Genomic DNA, 22,709 nt, shown 5'->3' on the forward strand with positions numbered 1-22,709 from the left:
CTCACACTTGGTCTTGGATGTAATCAACTTTAAAATACCTCTTCCCTTCTTTGAGACATGTTCTTGTGCTGTAGCTCAAGGTGGATGGAAACTAAAATCTTCTTTCTCCATCTCCTGACTGCTGAATTACAAATGAGTACCACCACACCTGGGCCAAAACATTACTTTTAATTCTACATCAAACACACACTTGCATACACACAATTGTAAACAAGAACATCACAGAGCCAACCCTAAACCTATCTAGTCTGTAATGTTCTGAAGGCGGGACACAAGGGACACCGTTCCTACAGTTTAAGAGAAGCAATTCCTCATCCAGTAAGACCTGCTATATTTTATGTGCAGAGGCAGAAATCCATGTCTGCCACTCAGGAGAGCATGCTTTGCCATGTGCAACTACTCAGTGACATATAGGCACGCTGTTTATAGAGCCCTAGTGTGCCCTTATTGGCTTTAAGTTTGAAACCCTAAGCCCCAGTATGTGTCTCTGCTAAGAATAGGGCTCTCCAAGCCTACAAATGTTGAGAGAGCCAGGAAGGGAACGGCTCCCACTGTGGGAAAACCCAAAAGATGGACCAAGGCCACAGCCTGAGCAAACAGAGCCACTGAAAATGCTCAAACCACCTGCAAGCTCTGTCATAGAGCCCAGGATCCCTGAGGACATTCTGTCCTAAGCTCCCAACACCTCGGACACAGGGCTGACCCCACTCAGAGGGGGTTACATGAAATAAAGTGCCCATATTAGGTCCTTCAAGGGAGGTTTTAAAAGTCTCTGGCTAACATCCAACTCAATTCTAAAATGAATCTTCAGTCTTGGGGAGGAATAAGCGAAGAGCTGCAGCTTTGTGGACTCTCATGGTTTTTCTATTCAAACTCCACTGCCAAACAGCTGTGAAATTAAACCAGCACTCCTTGATGGGCTTCCATGAAAGAGACCACCCCAGGGGCAGGGGCAGGAGGTGGGCCTCAGTGGTGAGAGCTTGCTTGCATATTAGAGAACATGGGTTCTATTCCCAACCCCTTGCATTGTATACAAATAAATGAAAGAAACACGCACTCGCGTGCACACACACACCCCAAAAACAATGATCACTCAAAGTCATCAACTTTGGGCCACTTTTTATCATAATATATTTGCCAATATCTAAGGGATAGATGGGCAGGGGGTAAATTTTCTGTTCACAATCCTTCAACAACATAGAGATGGCTGAGGGACAAGCACATTGGTAGACAGCAAATGCCGCTTTCAGCCTCCCAGGCAAGTGGTTTTAAATACATAAACAATAAAGGTATGATTTCAGTAGATCTCTGTTTAAATCTATGCCGTCTCTTATTGCCCAACCCTCCTCCCATTTCCCACACAGAAATAACAAACCCAAGCGAAGAGTGCCACCACATCTTACAAACAGGTCACATGTGTACAAACAGGTCAATGGTACAGATGCAATCCTTTTCTATAAATACCTGGAGCAAATGGGAACTCTCTCATCCCTAAGGACCTATCCTTGCTCCTGCTCAGTTACTGCTCAGGTAACCATTCCTTAGCTGGACACTTGTGGGGTCTCCTGTGAGTACCAGAAGCCCGTCCAGGACTAGGTAGAAATCCTGCCACCTCCCCACAGAGAAGAGATGATAGGAAGATAGGACCTGGGGCTGACTAAGCTGTTTCTTCCCAAGAACTAGAGACTGTTTCTTGGCAATGGCCCAGAGGGGTGGTGGTGGCGCACGCCTTTAATCCCAGCACTTGGGAGGCAGAAGCAGGCGGATTTCTGAGTTCAAGGCCAGCCTGGTCTACAAAGTGAGTTCCAGGACAGCCAGGGCTATAAAGAGAAACCCTGTCTCGAAAAACCAAAAACAAAACAAAAAAAAAAAGAGAGAGTGTGAGGAAGTTAAAAAAACAAAAACAACCTCTGGGTACTTTGATAGGAAAAAAGAAAGAAAGCTTGATAATCAGTGGAACCCTGTCAAGCCAATATATCAAATTCACCAGAGGGAAACCATGAGCGCTCCCTGTAGGAAGATCATAACTTAGCACCAATTTCTTTTGACTCTGGAGTTTTTCCTTCTCCTTCCAGCCTGTGGAGGGACTGTGGGGCTCAGCTTAGCCTCATCAATACTTTTAATCAGTAACGAGTGTGAGGGGCACATGGTCACACGCCAGAGAGCGAATAGCAGCTCACACCAGAGAGGCAGCTTCCCTCGTGTGGATCATGCTGCCATGGGGGGAACGTGAGGGACCTCAGAGTCTCTTCCTGGCCACTCCGGGCCGCCGGCTTTACTCAAAGCGACGAAGGTGGTTGTAGAGCGACTGCACATAGGTGAAGACACACATGGGGTCCGGCTTGCGGCCCATCACCATCATATCCTCCACTTCAATGAGGCGCTCACAGTTGGCCAGATTCCTGAAACACAGAAGCCCCATCAACACATGGTCCTCGTGAATAACCAGTGCCACAACTGAGCTTCTATTAGCACTCTCCCCAAACTCAATTCGCCTTGAGTCTGTGGTGCTCAAGTGCACACCAGAAGGGAATTCAAGGTCTCCAAGAGAACCCTGGGAGCTGCTGAGTCCGTGGGGCGTTGCCCAGACTCCCACAGACACAAACCACGTAAGCAGTTCACACGGAAGTAAAGAGATGACACAAGTCAATATCTCGTGACAATTGGCAAGAACTGTGAAAGCAAATGTAAAATTGAGGCAAAATGATAACTTCACCCATCTGCTTCCTCTCACTGTATGCTTGGTTTTTATTTTATTTTATTGTTTGTTCTCTGTGTGAAGCCTTGTCTGTCCTGGTACTTGCTCTGTAGACCAGCCAGCTTCAAACTCACAGAGATGAACAGCCTCTGCCTCCCAGTGCTGGGATTAAAGGCATGTGCCACCACAGCCCAGCTAGTTTTGTGTTTTTGAGGTGGGAATTTGCTGTATAGCCCAGCATAGTCCTAAACTCATGATTCTCCTGACTTGGTCTCATAAAATGACGGGATTATGATCATGTACCTTCATGCCCAGCTCTGAAATATTTTTTAAACTTAAAATACAAACAAACAAACAAAACAGGAGATGGAGAGATGGCTCAGCAGTTAAGAACATTTACTTCTACCCTGAGGGTCCGAGCTCAGTTCCCACATCAAATGACTCATAACCAGATGTAACTCCAGAGAATCTGACCAGTTCTAAGCACTGGAACTCATGGGCACATAGCCATGTGTATACACATATAGACAGACATATCTATACATAATAAAACAAAGAAACAAATAAGCAAAAACCATGATCCAGCCAGGCACTGTGGCCCATGACTTTAATCCTAGCATTTGGGGGGCAGACATAGGTAGATTCTTAAGTTTAAAGCAGGCCTAGTGTACCTAGTGAGTTCTAGGCCATCCAGAGTTACACAATGAAACCGTGTCTTAAAAACAAAACAATAACAATAACAAAAATAAAACCATGACTCATAGGGCTGGAGAGGTAGTTCATTCAGTGTTTGCCTTACAAACACAAAGACTTGATAAAATCCCCAAAATCCAAATTAAAAAAAAAAAAAAAAAAAAAGCCAGGCATGGTATCCCAGCACTGTCAGGGGGCAGGGGAGGGGAGAGCAGTCAGAGACAAGCAAATCCCTGGGGCTTACTGACCAGCCTGCTTGATATGATGCAGAGACCTGAGTTGGCCTTTGACCTACACACATGCGCATACACACATGACCCACAGTAAGGAGGGTGAGTTTAACCATGATTCAGCAAACACATACATGCTGTTGACCCTCTGTAACCACAAATGCTGCATTCATAGATTCAACAAACTTCATATAAAAAATACTAACGACCTGTCGCCCTCTTCAGTCCTCTTTGGGCGCCTGCATACATATGAGCATACACACATAAAAACACATACATACACACAGATAAAAATAAAATAAATCATATATACATATATATATATATATATATATATATATATATATATATATATCAGAACTAAAAATGTAAACCCATTAGAATAGTTCTAGGGAAATGGCTTAGTGGGTAACAGTGTTTGCTTTGAGGATCTGAGTTCAAATCCCCAGCACCCACATAAAAAGCTGAGCATGGCCAGGCATGGCGGTGCACCCGTTAAATCCCAGTACCTGGGAGGCAGAGGCAGGAAGATCTCTGTGAGTTTGAAGCCAGCCTGGTCTACAAAACAAGTTCTAGGATAGCCAGGGCTACCAGAGAAACCCTGTCTCAAAAAACAAAACAAAAAAAGCTGAGCATGGATACACACGTCTTTAACCCCAGTACCACAGGAGTGAAGGCAGGCAGATTCAGGAGTTTGATGGCTAGCCAGCCTAGCTGAGATGGTGAGCTGACAGTTCTGTGAGATCTTGTCTCAAGTCACTAAGTCAGAAAGCAATAGAGGAAGTCACTCATTATCTTCCTCTGGCATCTGCATGCACACACATGGGTATACACACCCACACACTCATGTGCATGCACCCATGCAACACACACACACTGCAGAGCAGATAATGGGAAAAAGGAGCCTGGATATGAAATATGAACTGCTAGCTCAGATGCCAACGCTGGCAATCTTGTCACCGGTTAGTACCCATTTCCTGGGCAGTCAGTCAGAATCCACCTGTGCTCACCCCTGACTCCCAGCAGGCTTGCTGAAAGGCTATGCCTTCATACTGTCGTTATACACCTTGCTTTATTCCCCAGAGCCCAGCCAGATGGGAGACCCCAGCAGGAAAGCCAGGGATCCCCTATCCCATCCCAGAGTTTGCAGCCAGCTTAGCACAATTCATGCAACACTTTTACACAACAGCTCCCTGGGCTGCCTGCTCCCCAGACAAAGACTGTAACATTAGCACCAGCTGGGCTCGGCTCTGGAGAGCTGGCCAGAAACCAAATGTCAAGGCGAAATGGAGACATCTGTCCCGGATCCCATTCCTGCCTCCCGTCTCCCCCTGGGGCTGCAGAGGGTGACCTGTAAGGGAACCCAGAGGTTACATGATGGTGACAAGTGGGTTTGGCACCCTTTCTCCCAAAAAATGACCAAGGTGGAGCTTGGTGTCAGAGATGTCAGCATACAAAGATGCCCTGTAGCCAAGATTTAAAAATTCTTGAGTTCTTCGGAGGCTGGGGACCTGGGTTCACCTTGAGATGCTGTCACTTGTCATGTGGTACGCCACCCCGACATTACAGAGAACCTCAGCTTCCACATCCTCTCTCTCTCTCTCTCTCTCTCTCTCTCTCTCTCTCTCTCTCTCAGGCCTGCTATTCAAAACCCCCCAGGTGAAGGCAAACCAGCCACATGAGCCTATAGGGTCATCACTGACAGTGGTAGCTTCCATGATCCCTTTGATGGTCTCTCATGAAAGGACAGCACTAGAAGAAGCATTTAAGCATCCTGAGGACAGTACTAGAAGCCTGGGACCTCAGCTTTGGAAGAGAACTCAGACGCTACCTTGTCCCCAAGAAGGCTCTCTCCCTCCACTTGTCCTCCCTCCCCCAGGTCCAGAAGTATTCTGACCCCTCTGCAGGAGCCTCTGGCCACCAGGAAACTGTTCCTCAGGTCACAAATGTTCCTCAGCTTCCTGGTACAGTTCACCTCTCACTCCTCACTCCCAAGACCACTCTCAGCTAACTTTCCTCGACCAGAAAGCCCTTCTCCTGTTAGAATACACCTTTGCACCCGGGTCTCTCCCTCACCTGAAGTCTGCTCTCTTCACTGTCCTCTCACAGGGTAGGGAGGATCCTCTCCCCTGGTTCATCCTGACTCCTCTCTAGGCCACTTCAAGGTTATTCAGAACTGCTGGCTTGTCCCAGATGTCCCTGACCTGCACAGAAGACATCAGGCAAAGCCCTCCTTCCTTCTAGAAACTTCAGACATGCTCCAACACACTCCCCCATGCCCTGCCCAGGAAGCAAGACTTCCAGATAAGGGTAGCCACAAAGATGGAAGTAAAGGCCTCCCCTGGTGTCACCCTCCACTGCCCTGATGGCAAGTCACGGACAAGGTACTAGTGTTGCCTGCAGGCAGACAGAGAACCGGTTCCCACCCTACTCCAGTGTTGTTCCTAAGTTGTGAGTGCAGTTTCTAAGACAGAGAATCACTGCACACCATGCAGCTGACATCTCTGAGCACTCTCTTTCTTGGACTGTGCCCTTCATTTGCTCTCTTCTCTAAGGAGCTCCAAATTCTCCAGCCTACAAGTTCAATAGTATCCCTGCCTTTGATGCCATTGTCTGGTCCATAGCTGGCCCTTAGGGACACTTTGCTTTCACCCCAGCTTGTCCCTGCAGACGGAATGTGCTCCTTAGGAGACACTGGGGCCAGCTACAATGGCAACAAGATTCCTCAAACTGCCCAACAGGAAAGCACGGGGACACCTGCTTGAGTGTTTTGCTGCCAGCTGTCTGTCTCCCAGGAGACAGAATATAAGATAGTGACAGCTACTACTGACTTTTATTAAAATATATAAGACTCAAAGCACTAGAGGTCCCAATTGGCCTTTATACTTTAAAAAAAATGTGCTTTTGTTACAATGATCTAAGTTTGGTTTAAATAATCGAAATGACATGGAGAAGTCCACAAAGCTCAGGTGACTTCAAGTGTCACCCACAGCCTGAAGCAGGGGTGACAAGGGCTTACTACTACACATTTTTCCCTCTTTATTGTATCTTCAGCTACCCCAGGCCATGAAGGAGGGGTTGGGAGTAAGTTTTAAGACTGTCCTAAAAGCAGACCAGGGGTGGGACTGCTGCCTCCCATCTGGTTTTAGACAGAGACACATGGGCACTACAAATAGCGCTCAAGCCCCTTCTGCTCTGTGTAACTGGAGAGCAGGCGCATTCCGCGCAGGGCAAGTGGGAAGCCTTGGGCTGCATATCCTGTGGCTTCCTGTGCTGTTGGCTGGAGTGGGAAGGAAAGGTGCAGAAGGGTCAGGCACCCACCCTACATTGCCCCTTCCATAAAAGGAGCTGGTCTGCCCTTGTTCCAGGCCCTAAACACCTGTCAGGCGAGGGACGATTTTGCTGTCAGCAAGGCATCAGTCACACAGATTAGGAGACAAGGAACCTCAGGGTCCAGGAATTACAGAGTAGGGGCAGCATACACATTTACTCTCAAGGTTCCTGGTATATTTTATGCCCTGAAGATACTTGCTCATGGAAAGTTCTGGAAGCACTCCTTTCCTGGATGGATACTTTGAGAACACTCTCAGTGTGTGCTTTTTCTTCCAAAGGTTGTGCCTCGGTTGGACACCAGGCTTCTCTCAGCTCAGGCTCTGTTCCCAACCTGTCTTTTTGAAACACCTTCTGCATGGGTGGCTCCCAATGGCTTTCAAGGGTACCACATATCCATTCAGTTGTTGCTGGCTAACCTAAGATGCTGACATTGACTCCAACATCCTCAGGCAAGTGTCCCATGTAGCTTTTCTAGCCAGCTACTGTCCAAGAAACCAGAAATCTAAGCACATTGCCTTCCCAGAAGGTCTTGGGAAGCAAGCCCACCTCCACAGCCCTCTCTCCCTTGTACCTGAGAGATAATGCCACAGATGAGTCATAAGGGGAGGTACCTTCCCAGGCTCAGAGTAAGCTTCCCAACACAGACCTGCCTCTGACGGCCTTCCCTACTCTTTGCAGTCAGCGAAAAAGCCAGCAGTCAGCTCAGAGGCCCCATCACATCCTGCTCCCCTCCCCAGCCGGGAGCAGACTTGGGCCGCAGGGAGGTAAGGCCAAGGTCTTATCCTGCTGTTTGCTTGGGGAGAGAAGGGAGCCAAAGCCAGCCCAGCCACCACCCTCCCCCCAGGTTGAGAATAGAAGAAACATCTGTGTGGAGTCTGGAGACTCCAAGCTCTCAAACTGTCCTGCTGGGCAAGCACATCCTGGAGTAACTCCGGCCCTAACTGCCTAGGGAAGCCATGTTCCTCAGAACATGGGGCACAGGGCCACCACCACATTGCCCAAGACTGTCCCTCTCAACCCAGTTGGATCGTTGGTTATAGGTGACCACGGTGGCCAGAGCATAAACTGGCACTGCTTAGCCCTCTAGGCTTCATGACAAAGAATTCTGCAAACCAAACCTAGCCTCTTTGACTCAGTTGAGTTTGGGGGTATGTAAGTGGCAACCCTGATCCCACACATTCTTGTCTGATTTTTGACAGCCGTCATTCCTGAGTTTCAAGCAGCTGGGCCTCTTCCTATGAACCACCCCTCCCGACATCATGCCGCGACACTTGGCCCGAGTCCACCATCGTCTGGATCCAGTTGCATAACACGCTCGTCCAAGCTGTTTCTGCTATTAGGATGACAGCTAATCCCAAGCAGCCAAGAAAGGGAAGGCTTTGAAAAGTACACAAGGCGTGTTCCTCTGACCCCAAAGGGACCTAGAATCCCAATCAACACAACAGGCTTGGACTCCTATTCCCAAGCCTCAGGTTGGGGAGCCGCAAGCCAGAGCCCCCACTCTGCCCCTAGGAAGGACAGTGGCTATGGATCCAGGCAGGCTTCCAATACCAAGCATGGGTTATGAGACCCTTTGTCTCCATCCCCTCGGTCCAGGCTTAGGTCCTAGTGTGGAAGACCAGGACTGGGTACTCAGACAGGACATAGAATGAAGATAGCAAGGAAATCCTGGGGTTGCACCTCCCCCAGCACAATTACTGAGGTCAAGTGAAGATGTGGGACCTGAGGGCACAACCAGGAGGATCATAGTCCTCAGAGGCTGCAAGAGGAGGCACAAAGGCACAATGAATAGCAACTCTGGAGCTGGCCTTCCTTCTCTCTACTCTTCAGAAAGCGCCCGGAAGCCCTGAGTGTTACTGTCTGCATCCTGCTCTCTTCTTCAGGAGCTGTGATGTGCCACCGTGTGGTGATGCCCTCACCCTCTGACTAAGGTTGACAAGAGTCTGACTAGGTCTGACAAGAGGACCTAGGGCAAGGACAGGAGGGGCAATGGAGTCAAAGCATACATCTGGGCATCCCTCCCTGCCAGGTCACAGTGAGCTGGCTGTATCCTCCAGTCCATGGCTTGGTTCCTCTCAAGCAGACTAATAAGCTCCAGCAACAGCAGGCCCAGGGCTTATAGCATTCGGCCTCAATGCATCCCCAGGAGTAATGCAAAGAAGACAGGGGCCAGGGTTTGAATATGGCTTGTATTTACCCACACGCACCGAAACTGTGCAGAGGTCCAGTCCTTAACATAACGGTACTGAGAGGCAGTGTGGCTAATTGAGAGGGGTGCTACCCCACCAGCGGTGCCTGCCCCTTCTCACATTCCTACCCACGCCCTCAGAGTCTTTATAAGAAACACACCCCATGACTGTTCTTCTCTGTCCTTAAATTGACTGGATTTACAATCAGCATGGAAGCACACCTCTGGGTGTGTCTGTGAGAATGTTTCCAGAGAGGTTTGAGAAGAGAAGATCCATCCTGGATGGATGGTGGATGGCTCGTCTTATGGGCTGAGCCCTGTACCAAATGAAAAGGAGAATATGCTGGAGAACCAGCATATCTCTCCCTCTCCCCCCTCCCCCTCCCCCTCTCCTCCCTCCCCCCTCTCCCCTCCTTTCCCTCTCCCTCTCCCTCTCTCTCCATCCATCTACCTCTGCTTCCTGCCTGTGGTACATGATCAGCCACCTGATACTCTGTTGCCTTGCTCCCCTGAGTGAGACACACAGACAGACAGACAGACAGACACACACACACACACACACACACACACACACACACACACACACAATCCCTTTAAAACCTTCCTTCCTTGGTTGTTTTTATCAGATATTTTGTCTTAGCAATAAAAAAAAAGTGATGCATACACACCCTGCCCACCTGGAATACACGCCCTGCCCAGCTGGAATACACACACCTGTGACCCACAGGGTCCTGACAACTCTCATGATCTGAGGGTTGCTCTTAGCCAAAAACCAGATCCCAAACGGGTTTTCCAAGCATAGCCTGATCCCAGAAGTGCGCTCCCCTCCCCCAGATCCTCTCCCTATGAGTGGGACATACAAGACAAGTGTCATGGTTTGAATATGGCTTGCCCCCACCCAGACACATGTTGAGGCCTGATCCCTGCTATGATAGTGTTGAAAGGCAGTGGGGCTCTTAAGAGTCACTTAGATCATCAGGAATCCACCCTGATGAAGGGATTAACCTGCTTCTCAAAAGAGTGGGTGAGTTACCCCAAGAAGAGGCTGTTATAAAACAACCCTTTGTCCCCCCCCCCCCACTTGCTGACACAGGTGACCCTTGGCCCTCAACTTTCCATCACGAACACTTCACTCACGTAGTCCTCATGAGAAGCCAAGCGGACCCCAACACCTGGCTCCTGAGTGTCCCGCCTACAGACACAGGAGCCAAAGTCAACCTAACCTCTAATGAACCACCTAACCTCTAGTGTTCTGTTACAATAGCAGAAAGCAGGCCTGAAGCCCGAGGTAATTCCACAGCCCATGCTGTGACAGCATTTAGGGAAACATAATCTACATTTAAAATACACCAGGCAACCCCAGCTTCCTGCTAAGGACCTTGACACCAGCCTGAGAGGATGTCCACAGTGCCCCTGCCCCACTGTTCCTTAGGCTCTGTCTATGGCTGCTTTCCCAGACTGCACAGCAAAGGCTGGGCACCCGGCAAGGGGGCGGGAAGAGCAGAAAGAGCTCTATCACCGAGCTGTTTGTGTGTGATTCTGGGCACATCCTTCATCAGCCTCAGTCTTCCCATTCAGACAAGAGAAAGACAGCCTGGATGGCCTCAAGGTCCCTAAGCTCGCTGGAAAGCTGTCTGTGCGTCCTGATCCTAACCAGGGTAGAAGTTGTATTCAGGGTCTAGGCTGGGACCAGTAGCCAGCGGGGACCTGCCATACTTACTCAGCCATGGTGAAGGCCAGTTCGAAGTTCTTCTGCCTTTGTGTGGGACTCAGGGCATTGTAGTCGAAGGCATCAGGGAAGAAGGAGTGCACCAGGGCACAGAAGGCCATGCCGTCACTCCAGCTGGAGGAGAAATTCTGCAGGTCCACGTGCTGCAAGCGGAGAAAAGTTGAGGTCAACAGGAACCCCACTCCTGACACCTAATTCAACTCTCAGCACGGGTTCTCCAGCCCCGACCCACTGAACAGTCAACCATGCTGGAGCTCACCTCTTAAGGTGCACTACACCAGTCTGCTCAGGTAGAATTTCTAAGCATGTGTTGTGGGTAGCTTGGATACCACTCAGAAGACCTAAGCTCCCTGCCTCCCATCCCCCCCACCCCCAGCCTAGCAGAACCTTGCCCTGCTAGCAAGTCCAGGGAAGGCACTATCCCTGGCTTGTCTCAGCCCACTCACCTGATAGCCCACAGTCTTGCTGCGGCACCACTCTAGCAGGATCTGTTTGATGCTGCTGGCACTGGCCACACCGAAACTCTGTGACCTTTTTAGTTTGGCCCTGGTCTCACCTTTGCCCCTGTGGAGAGAGGGCAAGCCTGCTGAGGGAGCCAATGAAGAGAACGTTCCTACACCTTCTGGTCAGTACTCAACCCACAGGCTATAGCTGTGGTCACAGCACAGTGCCACCCATCAGCCATGCAGCCTCCTAGCCACACCCAGCTTTCTAGCACCCCTGTGAGTACCCCTGCAGGAAGGAGAGATCACTGGGTAATCTTGAGACAGAAGACCTGGGTGGCATGGACCCCTACCCCTCTTCTTGGACATCCTTTCCATTCTTTTCATCCCGCCCTCCTTCTTGGCTTTGGCAGTGCCGAAGAGCGAGTCTGGGGGTGTGGGGGTGTGGGGGTGTGTGTGTGCAGTGGGAGCTTCCTGGATCTGATTCTTTCACTAGAGCTGAATATCATCCCAGAGGCATGAGCAGTAACCTGCACTTAGCAGCCATCAATTCCATGCACTGGCATAAATCTGCAAAGGAAGCTCTAATCTAAGGGTCTCGTCTCTAATAGGGAGTGACTGGTGAGCCCCTGGGTCCCATGGTGTCATTTCCTCAAGCAAGACCAGCCCCACTGCTGGGCCTCCCCTCTCAGACTCCCAGGTCATGGCCAGAAAATGAAGAAGCAGTTAGTCAGAGGCAAGGATGGCCTAGGCACACTGAGGAAGCAGAAGACTGGGGTACCTGCAAATGGAGGGTAGCATCTCTCAGTAACCTGGCCCCACAGCCCTCTTCTCCCTACCAAAGGAACTCCTCAACCTCAGGCAGCTCTGTAAAACAGCCCTGACCTTGACCTCTGCCTGAGAAATCTGATCTTGGGAAACAGTCAGGGCCCAGCCTCGCTACGCTATGGCTGAATGACCATGGCCATGGTTGAGCCTGCTCTAGGAGCTCATTGGGCTAGCTCAGGGTGGAATATCCATACTTGCTCGCCGTATCCTGCTCCCACTTCTCAAACAGCGCCTTTCGAGCCTGTGCCCCTGAAGTCCGAGGCAGCGTCTGCGACCTCACCAGTTCCCTGCGACGCTCTCCCTGGCGAGGGGCCTGAGTCATAGCTGGGGGCTGCGAGGATGGGGGTGACTGTGGTGGGGTCACCAGTGGAGGGCTGAGGAGAAAAATTCATGACGTCAGGAACACAGAACCAACTGGCACTCCCCTGGGTCCCCCGGTGAAACGCCCACCCTGAGTGAGTGTGCGTGAGACAGCGAGGCAGACAGCTTATACTTATGGGGGGACCCCTAGACCTTGGAGGAGCAGTGGGGGAGCAAGTCCCACCTGCTCAGGTCCCAACTGGTTTTGCAGGTTTTCTGCACGGGAGCTACAGTTGGTAGCATACCTGGCCAGGGTGCCCAACTAGGGAGGGAGAGTAGCCCCTCTCAAGGCACAACTAGCACCCCTTGATAAGTGTCAATGCCTGGGAAGGACAAGGGGTATACCCAGAGCCAGACCAGGCCCCCTCCTCCACCACTTCTAGATAGGACCCTCTTTGTTCTCCCCCTGGAACAATCTGCCAGGAAGACACAATTCCCCTTTTATTATTTAAAAAAAAAAAATTCCATCTTGCTACCCCTCCCCCATCCTCACATCTACTTAGTCAGCCAAAGTTAGCTTTTAACCCTGAGCCTCTCTAGGCACCTGCTCTTCCCATGGCAGCAAATACCTCACTTGGAGGTCCCCCAGCCAGAATGGAAAACATAAAGCCAAATGTCATCCTGCCCACCTTCCTCCCAGAGAAGTTGAGACTCCCCCACTCCCCACACCACCCCATCCCTGCCCAACACACACAAGCCACCTTTTAATAGACTTGTTTTGAAGGTCAAAGAAGCCAAGCGGCAACCAAGCCTCCACATACCAACCTTGGTCACCTCCCTTCCCAGCTCCAACCCCGCCTGCCAGTCAGCCCGCCGGCTCTAGTTCCACAGAGTCTCCCTAGACAGTCGGCCCAGAGAGAGGCCTGCAGCTCAGGTCCCAGGCAGAGCAGCCTTCCCAGCCACAGACTCACCTGTCCTTGCGTTTGCCAGCCGTCACTGCTCCATACCCAGAGCCAGACAAAGACCGAGTGAAAGAGGAACTTTTCTCTATAAGACCAAGGAAAGACAGAAACAACAGACTTGGTTCTACTCAGCATCACTTTGTAGACCAACAAGATCTAGGGCTCAGTAGGCACCATCTCAGGACAGTGACATCCAAGAAGTCCTTCCAACTGTCTCCTCCCTGCTCTTGAGGGCACAAAGCCCGGGGTCTCCAACACTGTATGACCAAGTACTGCCCCAAACCCTTGTTGGGAAGCCAGGATAGTGCCAGCCCAAGTCATATACTAGGATAAACCCAATAAAGACCTGTTTGTGCTGAGGGGACTGTATCAAATATACAAGGTAAACCATGGTCTCAACCTGTCATGAACTCCCACTTAATGGTATCTCTGGAAAGGAATGTGGTAAGGACAGGTCCCCTGGGTCAGGGAATATGGTGGGCTGGGGTCTGACCTGGGTGTCCTGAGTCTCCTGCCAACCCACACCCAAGCCCTGTCCTCTCTCACCCACCCTGAAGTGGGGGGGATCGGCCCCCGTACCACCCCCTTGTCATACCAGTGGGACTGGGAGTCCAAGGGCTGATGGCCTCACTAGGGCTTGGGGTGAAGCCCCCCACAATGGCAGCAGATGTGGGTGACAGAGCTGAAGCTGAGGTCTCCCCAGAGAATTTCTCGGAGACTCGGGTGACAGCTGTGACGGGCTGGTGGGGCATCCGCAAGGAGAGGCTCACAGGGCGTGGCCTCGGGGGCTCCTGGGCTGACGAGGTTTGGACCTCAGAGGATCCGTTGGCTGGACCTGTAACACGTGACCAACCAGGGTGCATCAGCTATGGCAGCCACAGACGCCTCAGATTCCCCTACATTCAGTCCAAGAGGACTCCTGTATCTCTGAACATTGCTCCCAGCTCCTCCAGGAAGCCTTCTGACCACTTCAGCCTCCCTCACCTCCATTACCATGTACATCTTACTGCACCGCTCAGACCTGATTCTCCTCAACTTCCCCTGCACCAGCTTGGGCCACTCTACCCACTTTTATGAACTGACAATTACACAGCCTCTGCTTGCTTTCTTCCAGAAACAGGGAAGATCTCTTCCTTGAACTCCCATTTCTTTGTGTATTTTATTTGTTTTGTTTTGTTTTCTCAAGGCAGGGTCTTACCATGTACCTCTGGTTGTCCTGGAACTCACTATGTAGACCAGGCTTGCCTCCAAACTCACAGAGACCGGCCTGCCTCTGCCTCCTGAGTGCTGAGATTGAAGGCGCGCACCATTGCACCAGGCTCTCTGTATTTTAAGAGTTCTACTACACACTGAATGAGGATGCTCCCCTGAACTGTCTCTTCCTGATGGAGTTCAGTCTCAAGACTACCCCCAAAGACAAGAGATGGCTGCCACAGATGCCTGGCTGAAGCCCCGAACCTCAGATCTACCAAGCAACTTCCCTTCTGCCATAGGCTCCTACCTGCATCCAGCTGGTGTCCGTTCTCCAAGATGCATGAATTTGAAGCACGTCTCACCTCAAGGTCACTGGCTTCATCATGTTCCACGCTCTGTGGAGACACCAACACTACTGAACCCTGTCGGTGAGAGCCAGATATGCCCATCCCATCAGCTGCCCACCCTAAAGGCACTTCCCAAAATCTCTGCTGGTTCTGATGGCAAAAACTTCACTCATTTGGGGAAGAAAGGATCATATAGAAGGTAGAATGGTCAGCGATGGTCCAGAGAAAACACATGTACACACCTAACGCCAGGGACTCCCGAATCCGGAGAGGCTCGTCCCAGAGCCCAAGAAGGCTAAGGATAAAGATCAAGTTTGCAAGTTCTGAAGAGAACACACACACACACACCAGATGATGTGTGGGAGGCTAGGTCCCTGTCCCCCACAGCTAGGACTTCCACATGGAAGAAACAGATAGGGTGAGGTGCAAGGTCTTTTGGGGACAAAAAGGGATATGGAGCCAAGTCACCCTGAGGCTTTTCTGTCAGACACAGCAACACAAGAGTTCCCTAGACATATAGTGTGTGCAGATCTGGCTGACTCCACACATCTTCAAGGGCTACAGTAACTCTGGGGTACAGGAACAAACACCAAGAGGGGGGGTGTCAGGGGAAATCCTGGGATATTGGCTGAGCTGCCAACCCACCAAGTGGCCTGGGTTCATAGCCCACCTCCTCTGGATCTCAGATCAAGAGCAGGGGCAAGTTATTATGCAAATGGAATTTGGTCATCAAACAAACATCAGGCCCATTTTATAGATGCTATCCTCAGGGCTCCAAGAAGGTACCCATTGCCTGTGGAAGTGATTGGGGGAAGGGGAAGGCAGCCAGAACATGTAGCCAGAGGAGAATGGACCCTTCCCCTTCCCAGCAAAGGTGTGACAGACGGGCTTAGAGTGACTATGATGCGAAGGTTAGGACAATCAGCCTAGCAAAGGGAGACAGAGCTGTCCGTAACCTGGAATCCTGCTACAATTCCATCCTGGGTAGCTTGAGTGGTTGGTTGGCTGTGCCTGTCCCAGATCATTCCAGGCTGCGCCTCTGATCTTCAAGCTTCCCAGATGACAGTTTGTCCCTGACTCCAGATGAATCAAGTCCTCCTATAGCCAGGTCTGGAGGCCCCTGTCCACCCATCCAACGTGAGAATTGGGCAAGCAGGTCCAGAGATGGTACTGAGTCTGCCTCCCAGGGGCAAAGAGTTCTCCAAGCAATGCACCCACATCAGGTCCTCAGTGTGCTATGTACCCAATGACAGAAGCTATTCCCAGGAGAACAGCTAGTGACAGCAAGAGCAGAGAGGCATAAAGGCCCTGGTATTATGATCCCACACGACACTGCAGATCAAGCTGCCTGCCTGTCTGGACTTAAACAAGGAGCCTGCAGCACAATTTAGGAACATACTTCAGAAGCCAGCAAAGGTGGCGTTAAAGGAGACAGATCACAAGTCAAGCCCACAGTCCCTGAAGGAGAACTAGGGAGGAATTATGGGTACAAAGACGTGAGAAGGGCAAGGGTGAGAGTTCTATGCTCTGAAGAAGGAAAATGGCTGGCAAGAGTGAGCAAAGGTAGAGGGAGGAAGGAGAAGAAGGGAAGGAGGGAAGGAGGGAGGGAGGGAGGGAGGGAGGGAGGGAGGGAGGGAGGGAGGGAGGGAGGGAGGATGCCAAACCTCTTCTAAACCCAAGCCTGAGTAACAAGAAAGGAATATTGGGGAGGGGTGGGCCAAGTTTTCATTTTTGGGAAGATGGTGTAAGAGGCACCGGGGACATCAGGTGGCATATCTGAGACCTAGTGTAAAACAAGGAAAAAAACATGGATGGCCTCCACCGCCTCCTGGGAGCCTCGAAGATAAGCAGCGGGCATCTCAGGGAACAGAGAAGGCTGTCAGCCAGGGAGGTGGGAAGAAACCCAGCAGGAGGCTGAGAGAGCCAGGGAAGGCAGCATGGCCAAAGGGAGCCTGAGGTCAAGGAAAAGAAAGTCAAGATGAGAAAATGTGTCCTTTGTGTTTAGCCAAGGAGAGGTCACTGGTGATGGTGGCAGAAACTGGATCAGAGGTATGGAGGACAAGGCAAGGGACAAGCTGGGGAGGGAATCTAAGCCTCTCATGCAGCCGCTCCTCCATCTGGCAAGTCCTGATCATGTGAGGAGCCAGGGAAGGGGACCCCTGTTCTCCCAGTATGAACAGGCAGGGCCACACCAACAGGCTAACAGACTCTGGTGGGGTGAGGCAACCATCTGTAAGGTAGGGTCACGGAAAGGCAACAGAGGACAGAGCCCACGGCCCCTGGCATTTGGACAGGAGACCCCCTTCAATTTCTGATAAGAGGGGACATGGGAGAGGCAAGCCCACCCTCGGGATCACAAGATATTTGATGCCTCTTGCACTCCAGAACGTGTGGGGAGGGGCACCTCTAGAAGCCTTAGTGTTAAGTCAGCAGCAGAAAGAGAACCAGCCTTTCCAGCTGGAAGCCCATCCTCCACTGTCACAGAGCCCAAGCGGCAGCTCTGGGGTCTCTGTACCCCCCCTACCCCTGACCCACCCCACTCCTGTCCAACAGGTTCCACAGGTCTAGACAAGGGCCTCAAAGGGCAAACTGATGGTGAAATCATTTTCCCAGGAATGCGAGTATCTACAGCAACACCGCCACCCATAGACACCTGTCGCTGCACATTACAAGTCTCTACCCCCACTCCCCACCCCCACCCCCAACAGTACCCCAGGGGACCCGACACAAGTAACTCCTAGATCTCAGGATTGGCCTGATTCCTGCTAAGGGGTCTCTACAAAGAGGAGGGTCAGGTATAGGGCCTGACCCAGGTTCCCCTGCCTCTGACTCCTCCAGCCCCAAACTGCAACCACTTTTGGTCTGGAAAAGGGGCTCGGCTACGTTTCAGGCCAAGGGGCTACTCTAAAATGACCCCTAGCCCATCACTAAACAGAGAGAAACCATGCCTGGTGTAGTAGAAGGAGGTTGTCAAACTTAAACAATGGCCAAAGACAGTGATCAAGTTAACAATTGAGGCCTGGGGTCTCTTCCTGCCACCCAGGGCTCTGTCCACAAAGCACCTTGTCCCCGCAGAGGATAACTCACAGCAAGTGTTATATCCCAGGGGATAAACCCCACTGGACGCATCTCAACCAGATGGCAGGAAGGAAAAGGCATAAAACCTGAGATGAACACCCAGTGGGACCTTCACAGATGGCAAAGCCACAAAAGGAAAGGGCTGAGCCCAACTGGGCTGGAGCAAGATCTTGTCCTAAGCTCTTTCCCACGCTGAGGCTGCTGATCTGTTCCAGGTAGCCACTGTCTTGCTCTGCATGGCTGGGAGAGCCCACTCTGTGCTTGCACCAGTAGAGCCCCGAGGCTGGGTCCTGTTGAACTGGCCTCCTCCTCCCACAGTCTCCTGTCTCAGCTCTGTTTTAGAGAAAGGGTGGTGCCTTGTAAGAGAGCTGGGGTCTGGGAATTCAGAGGGGGAGGCAGGGGATGAGATAAATGTGGCTTTGGGGACTGAGAGATGAGACCCTCTTATTGGAAAGCTTTTTTTGTTTGTTTGTTTCTTTTGAGGGAAGGAACAGCATTGCCAGACTGATCTACAGGAACATGCGAGCTCATACGTGGGCTCTGCACAACCCACACAGGGCAAAACCCCCTCCTTAGAATGGTTAAAACGGCTGGCCGGCCCATCTCCACTCACACCACAGCTTTTGAGTACTCCGATCCAAACTTCTCCCCAGAGCATTAAACCCCCTTATCACACTGGCTCTGGGAAAGGCAAGCAGATAAGGTGAGTCTGTTTTCTCTCACCATGGGGCCTCTGACACTCGGCGCTCTTGGCACTTATTACTGAGGGACTGTATTGCTTTGACCGAGGGGAGCCATAGGCTCCAGCTTAGCTGAGGATGACAGCTTCAGGGAGCAATGCACTGCCAGCCTCCCAGACCCAGGTCTGACCTCAGGCTGCAGCCGGCCTCCCCTGGACCCCAGCCTCCTCCTGCTTCCCTTCTCTCAGACAGACAACAGCAGCAGTGGCTCTTTGGACCAGCTGGGCACTAATTGCCTAGCCTGCTCACTGCACTGGGCCCAAAGGGGCCAGGACAACCCCCCTTGGTTTTACTCATTTTACTTTGAATGGTCTGCATGTGGTTGAGGTGCAGGTGCCTGCAGAGGACTGGATCCCCTCCATCCCCAAGCTAGAGTTACAGGCAGTTGTGAGTGGCTTGGCCTGGGTGCTGGAAATGGAAACCAGGTCCCTGAGCAATCTCTCCACCTCTACATCACCCCAGCCTCCTCGAGCCTTGGTTTAAATGCAGGGAAACTGAGGCCCAGCTGAGAGCAGATATCTCAAAGTAGCTCCTGTCGGCTCTAAGCTAAGTGCTCATCCCTCAAGCCTAGCTATTTCACAAGACTGACCTGGCTGCTCTCTTCCTCTTCCAAGGCTTCTGGGACCATCCCACCACCTCCTAGGCACATGCTTTTAAAGTCTGTGTGTTCAAAAGTGAGTAAGCTGATCAACCCCTTCCGAACATTTACATGCTGGGTTCAACCCACCTCTAGTCCCCATATTGGGGGGGGGGGTGTAAATTACCTATCTCCACAAGATCTGGCTACAAACCAAGAGGGGCAGCCACCACTGGCTTGTAGTCACAGGATGGGACCCTCACACCAAGGGCCCTGCCACAGACACAGAATATGAGAAACCAGACAGTCCTCTTTCAAGCACCCGTCTGGGACTCTGTCCGTCCTCCTTGTTCCTACACAAACAGTACTCACTACCATAAACTAGCTCAGAGCCTGTGTGGGTGTTCCTGTGAGAAGTACATCTGGGGGTCAGGCAAGGGTAATCAATTAGCCTTAGGCCCTCTGGTCCAATTGGAGAAGAGCCATCTCTTAAGAGAAGAGCTGAACCCATAAATTCAGCTACAGTTGCTACTTGTTGCCCCAGGATGTTTCTCAGGCCCTCGGACGACTGTACAGCTCCTGAGCCTCTGTCCTCAGTCCCAAGAGGCCGGAGCATCCCTCTCTCCCATCAGTCTCCCCCAGCTTAAGTCTGCACATCTGTTTCATGTCCAACGAGCACCCTGTCTGCATACTCCTTCTCTGAAGCTCCTGTCCCAGGCAGCTCACCTGACTCGTCCCTACCGCTCAGACCATCACAGTTAAGTTGCCTACAGGGCCTCATTCCTTAGAATTGAGACATTCCCTCTTAGAGGGGAGGGGAGGGCTCATAAAACTCGGGAAACTCACTGAACACAGTGGGCTTGGAAACTCAGAAGGTTCCGAGACTCACCAGGTCCCTTCCCTGAGGTTAGATGAACAGTAAACAACGGATGGAGAGGGAAGACTGGGGGAGCTGATTGCCTGTGGTGCAGCTTGCAGGAGGCGCCACCCTTGCTAGTGTGGGCTTTTGATGTTACAGAGGCCTTTGAGTTACCCATGCCCCTGTAAATAACCCCAATAAACTAATTGGCTCACCGAGCCAGTCTTGGGTACCCTCTTTTCTTTCGAGTTAAGAGATGTTTATTTCACATCTCCCAGGAAAGAGTCACAAACGCATCTCCAGTCACCCTCTAACCCACCATCCATCCCTGAGGACGGGTAGATACTAGGACCAAGGAGGACACTGCTCCTCCCCACCAAGTTCCCCAACTCCTCTACCTGGTCAAATTCCCGCTTAAAAAGTCACAGCTGGAGAAGCACGCACCCACACATACACACGCACTCACATTACACACACTCGTGCATGTACATGCATACGCACAGCACACACACATACGCCTGTGTACACACACCCACATTTGCACATGCTCGAATCCCCACGGGACTCAGATTGTTTTTCTTAAAACTTGAACAGCTGCCTCCACAAGTTACAAATAGACATTAAAACTTCAGCAGCAAATGAAGGCCCAGTCTCTTAGGCACATGTGACACTCCCAGGAACAGTTTTAGACTACGGACATGCAGACTCATAGGACAGAGTCAAGTGTTTCCATATTTCTAGACACTTCGCCTGGAACACCCGGAGTTCTACCCCCATCCCCAAAGCCCAGTTCCTCTGCCTAACTTGGAGGGCCTTCACAACTCAAGCCTCCCTTGTCCACCTGAAGGCTGCACCCTGGCTGGTGAGCACTTTTGGCCACTCCAGGCAGCATGCATCGTGCTGCCATTTGCAACAAGCACAGCACACCCTCCTCAAATCCCCAATGCAAAAGGAGCAGAGTCTGGAGCAAGGCGTCTCTGCTCACCTGTTGCCACTGTTCAAGTCTGGGGTCACCTCCACCCAGGCTGAGACCTCCAGGGGCAAGGACTTATCTGATGTCCTCCTGCTGAGGCCCACAGTAGAGCTAAGGGCCTTGGGAATACACCAAGGCAGGGGGCAGAGGCAGTGTACTAAGACCCTGGCCCTTGAAAAGCACCTCCCACCCCTCCCACTCCTCCAACCCCTCCCACTCCTCTCCCCCATCCCCCACTTCCCTCCCCCCCCACCACCCCCCCACCCCGCCAGCAAATTCCGGGTCAGGATGGAAAATCCCACCTAAGGGCCACTGCACACACCATAGAAACAGTCTAACCAGGCTCTGTCACTCCAGGAGGTCGTGACCAAGTGGTAAAACTGGTCCACACCAGCTTCTGCCCAGAAATCTAGACACAGCTAAAGGCCCGTTCCCCCTCTCCGTTTCCAGTAAAGGGTCTGCCCTCTGCAACATGAGTTCCCAAACAGTTACTGATCAGTCCAGACCAGAGTGCGCTCACATGCGCGCGCGCGCGCGCGCGCGCACACACACACACACACACACACAGAGGCAACTCAGTCGGGGTTAATCTACAACCGGAACGGTCAGGCCTCAGTGAAGCAGCAACACAGTGCGCGTGAACAAAAACGTTGTAGGGGGCAGGTAGAGGACGCTGACCATTCCAACTTGCAGGTGAGGACCCAGACGACAGTGAACTATCAAAGACTGAACCTTGGCGTCCAAACTCTTAAAATTCATGGGTCAGATGGGAGAGGGCAGATCTCAAGGCAAAAACACCACCCGGATCCAAGAAAGAAGTGCAAAGCAGGTGCAGCAGGCCTACTAAAACAATGTTTCTCCTGTCCTTTCCAGCTCTGGAGAGCTTAAATGTAATCCCGGCTACCAAGTCCCAGCGGCAGGTGGAGGTATAGCTCTCTTACTAGAGGACGCTCGCCAGCGCACGCACTCAGAGCTGATGGGCGGCACCAATTTCCCAACCCTACACCCCAGGCACGCTCCTAGTCGCTCACATCCCTCGCGCCGCACCCCCGGGGCTCACCGGGCTTCGACCGGACAGCGAAAAGGTGGCATGACTGGAGAAGCGTGCAGTGCCCAAGCGGGGGGCGCGGTCGGTAACTGTGGCCGCCGGAGGGGGACTGGGCGTGCCGGGTGCAGGGGACACTCCAGTCGCCAAGCCCAGCGCCTCCACCTGGCGCGTCAAGCGTTCGAGCTGTGCCTGCAGCCGCTGGTTGTCCCGCTGCAGCTCGGCCACAGTACGAGCCAAGGGGCCGGCCAGGCGCAGCGCCTCTGCCACGCGCCGCTCCACGCCGCGCTGCAGCCCCTGCATGTCCTCGTGCAGCGCACGCACCGCACCCTCCAGCGCCGCCTCGTAGCGGCCCAGCGCCTCGCGCACTGTGTGCGCCTCCTCGGCGTCGGGGGACGGCTCCATGGCCGAGTGGGGCACACCGATCGGACAGCGGGCAGAACGCGGGAGACGTTGAGAGATCCGCAGCTCCTTGGGACGACTGGCGGGCCG

General features: G+C 52.0%; 1 protein-coding gene across 3 annotated transcripts; it reads right to left on the minus strand.

Annotated features, from left to right (window-relative positions):
• Positions 1-151: 151 nt before the first annotated feature.
• Positions 152-22,702, minus strand: Smtnl2 (smoothelin-like 2). 3 transcript variants are annotated; one of them, XM_006533470.3, is made up of 8 exons: positions 21,495-21,519; positions 14,906-14,993; positions 14,000-14,239; positions 13,414-13,489; positions 12,337-12,516; positions 11,318-11,435; positions 10,863-11,014; positions 152-2,402 (listed from the first exon to the last, which is right to left on the minus strand). In XM_006533470.3, the coding sequence occupies exons 1-8, from the start codon at positions 21,495-21,497 to the stop codon at positions 2,276-2,278; spliced, it is 984 nt and encodes a 327-aa protein (XP_006533533.1). In that variant the 5' UTR covers positions 21,498-21,519; the 3' UTR covers positions 152-2,275. The 3 variants fall into 3 exon arrangements, with proteins under 3 accessions (XP_006533533.1, XP_006533532.1, NP_808444.1); XM_006533469.3 differs by lacking the exon at positions 21,495-21,519 and adding an exon at positions 18,033-18,318; NM_177776.3 differs by lacking the exon at positions 21,495-21,519 and adding an exon at positions 22,233-22,702 and having other exon boundaries at positions 1,103-2,402.
• Positions 22,703-22,709: the final 7 nt, after the last annotated feature.

The sequence above is a fragment of the Mus musculus genome, chromosome 11 (assembly GCF_000001635.26).
Source record: "Mus musculus strain C57BL/6J chromosome 11, GRCm38.p6 C57BL/6J".
Classification (NCBI taxonomy): domain Eukaryota; kingdom Metazoa; phylum Chordata; class Mammalia; order Rodentia; family Muridae; genus Mus; species Mus musculus.

Coding starts and splice junctions, on each gene's coding strand:
- Smtnl2 (NM_177776.3), bottom strand. CDS start 22,622: ATGGAGCCGTCCCCCGACGCCGAGGAGGCGCACACAGTGCGCGAGGCG. Junction 14,994..22,232: donor CGCTGTCCGGTCGAAGCCCG/GTGAGCCCCGGG, acceptor GTGTCTCCACAG/AGCGTGGAACATGATGAAGC. Junction 13,490..13,999: donor TTGGACTCCCAGTCCCACTG/GTATGACAAGGG, acceptor TTGGTCTTATAG/AGAAAAGTTCCTCTTTCACT.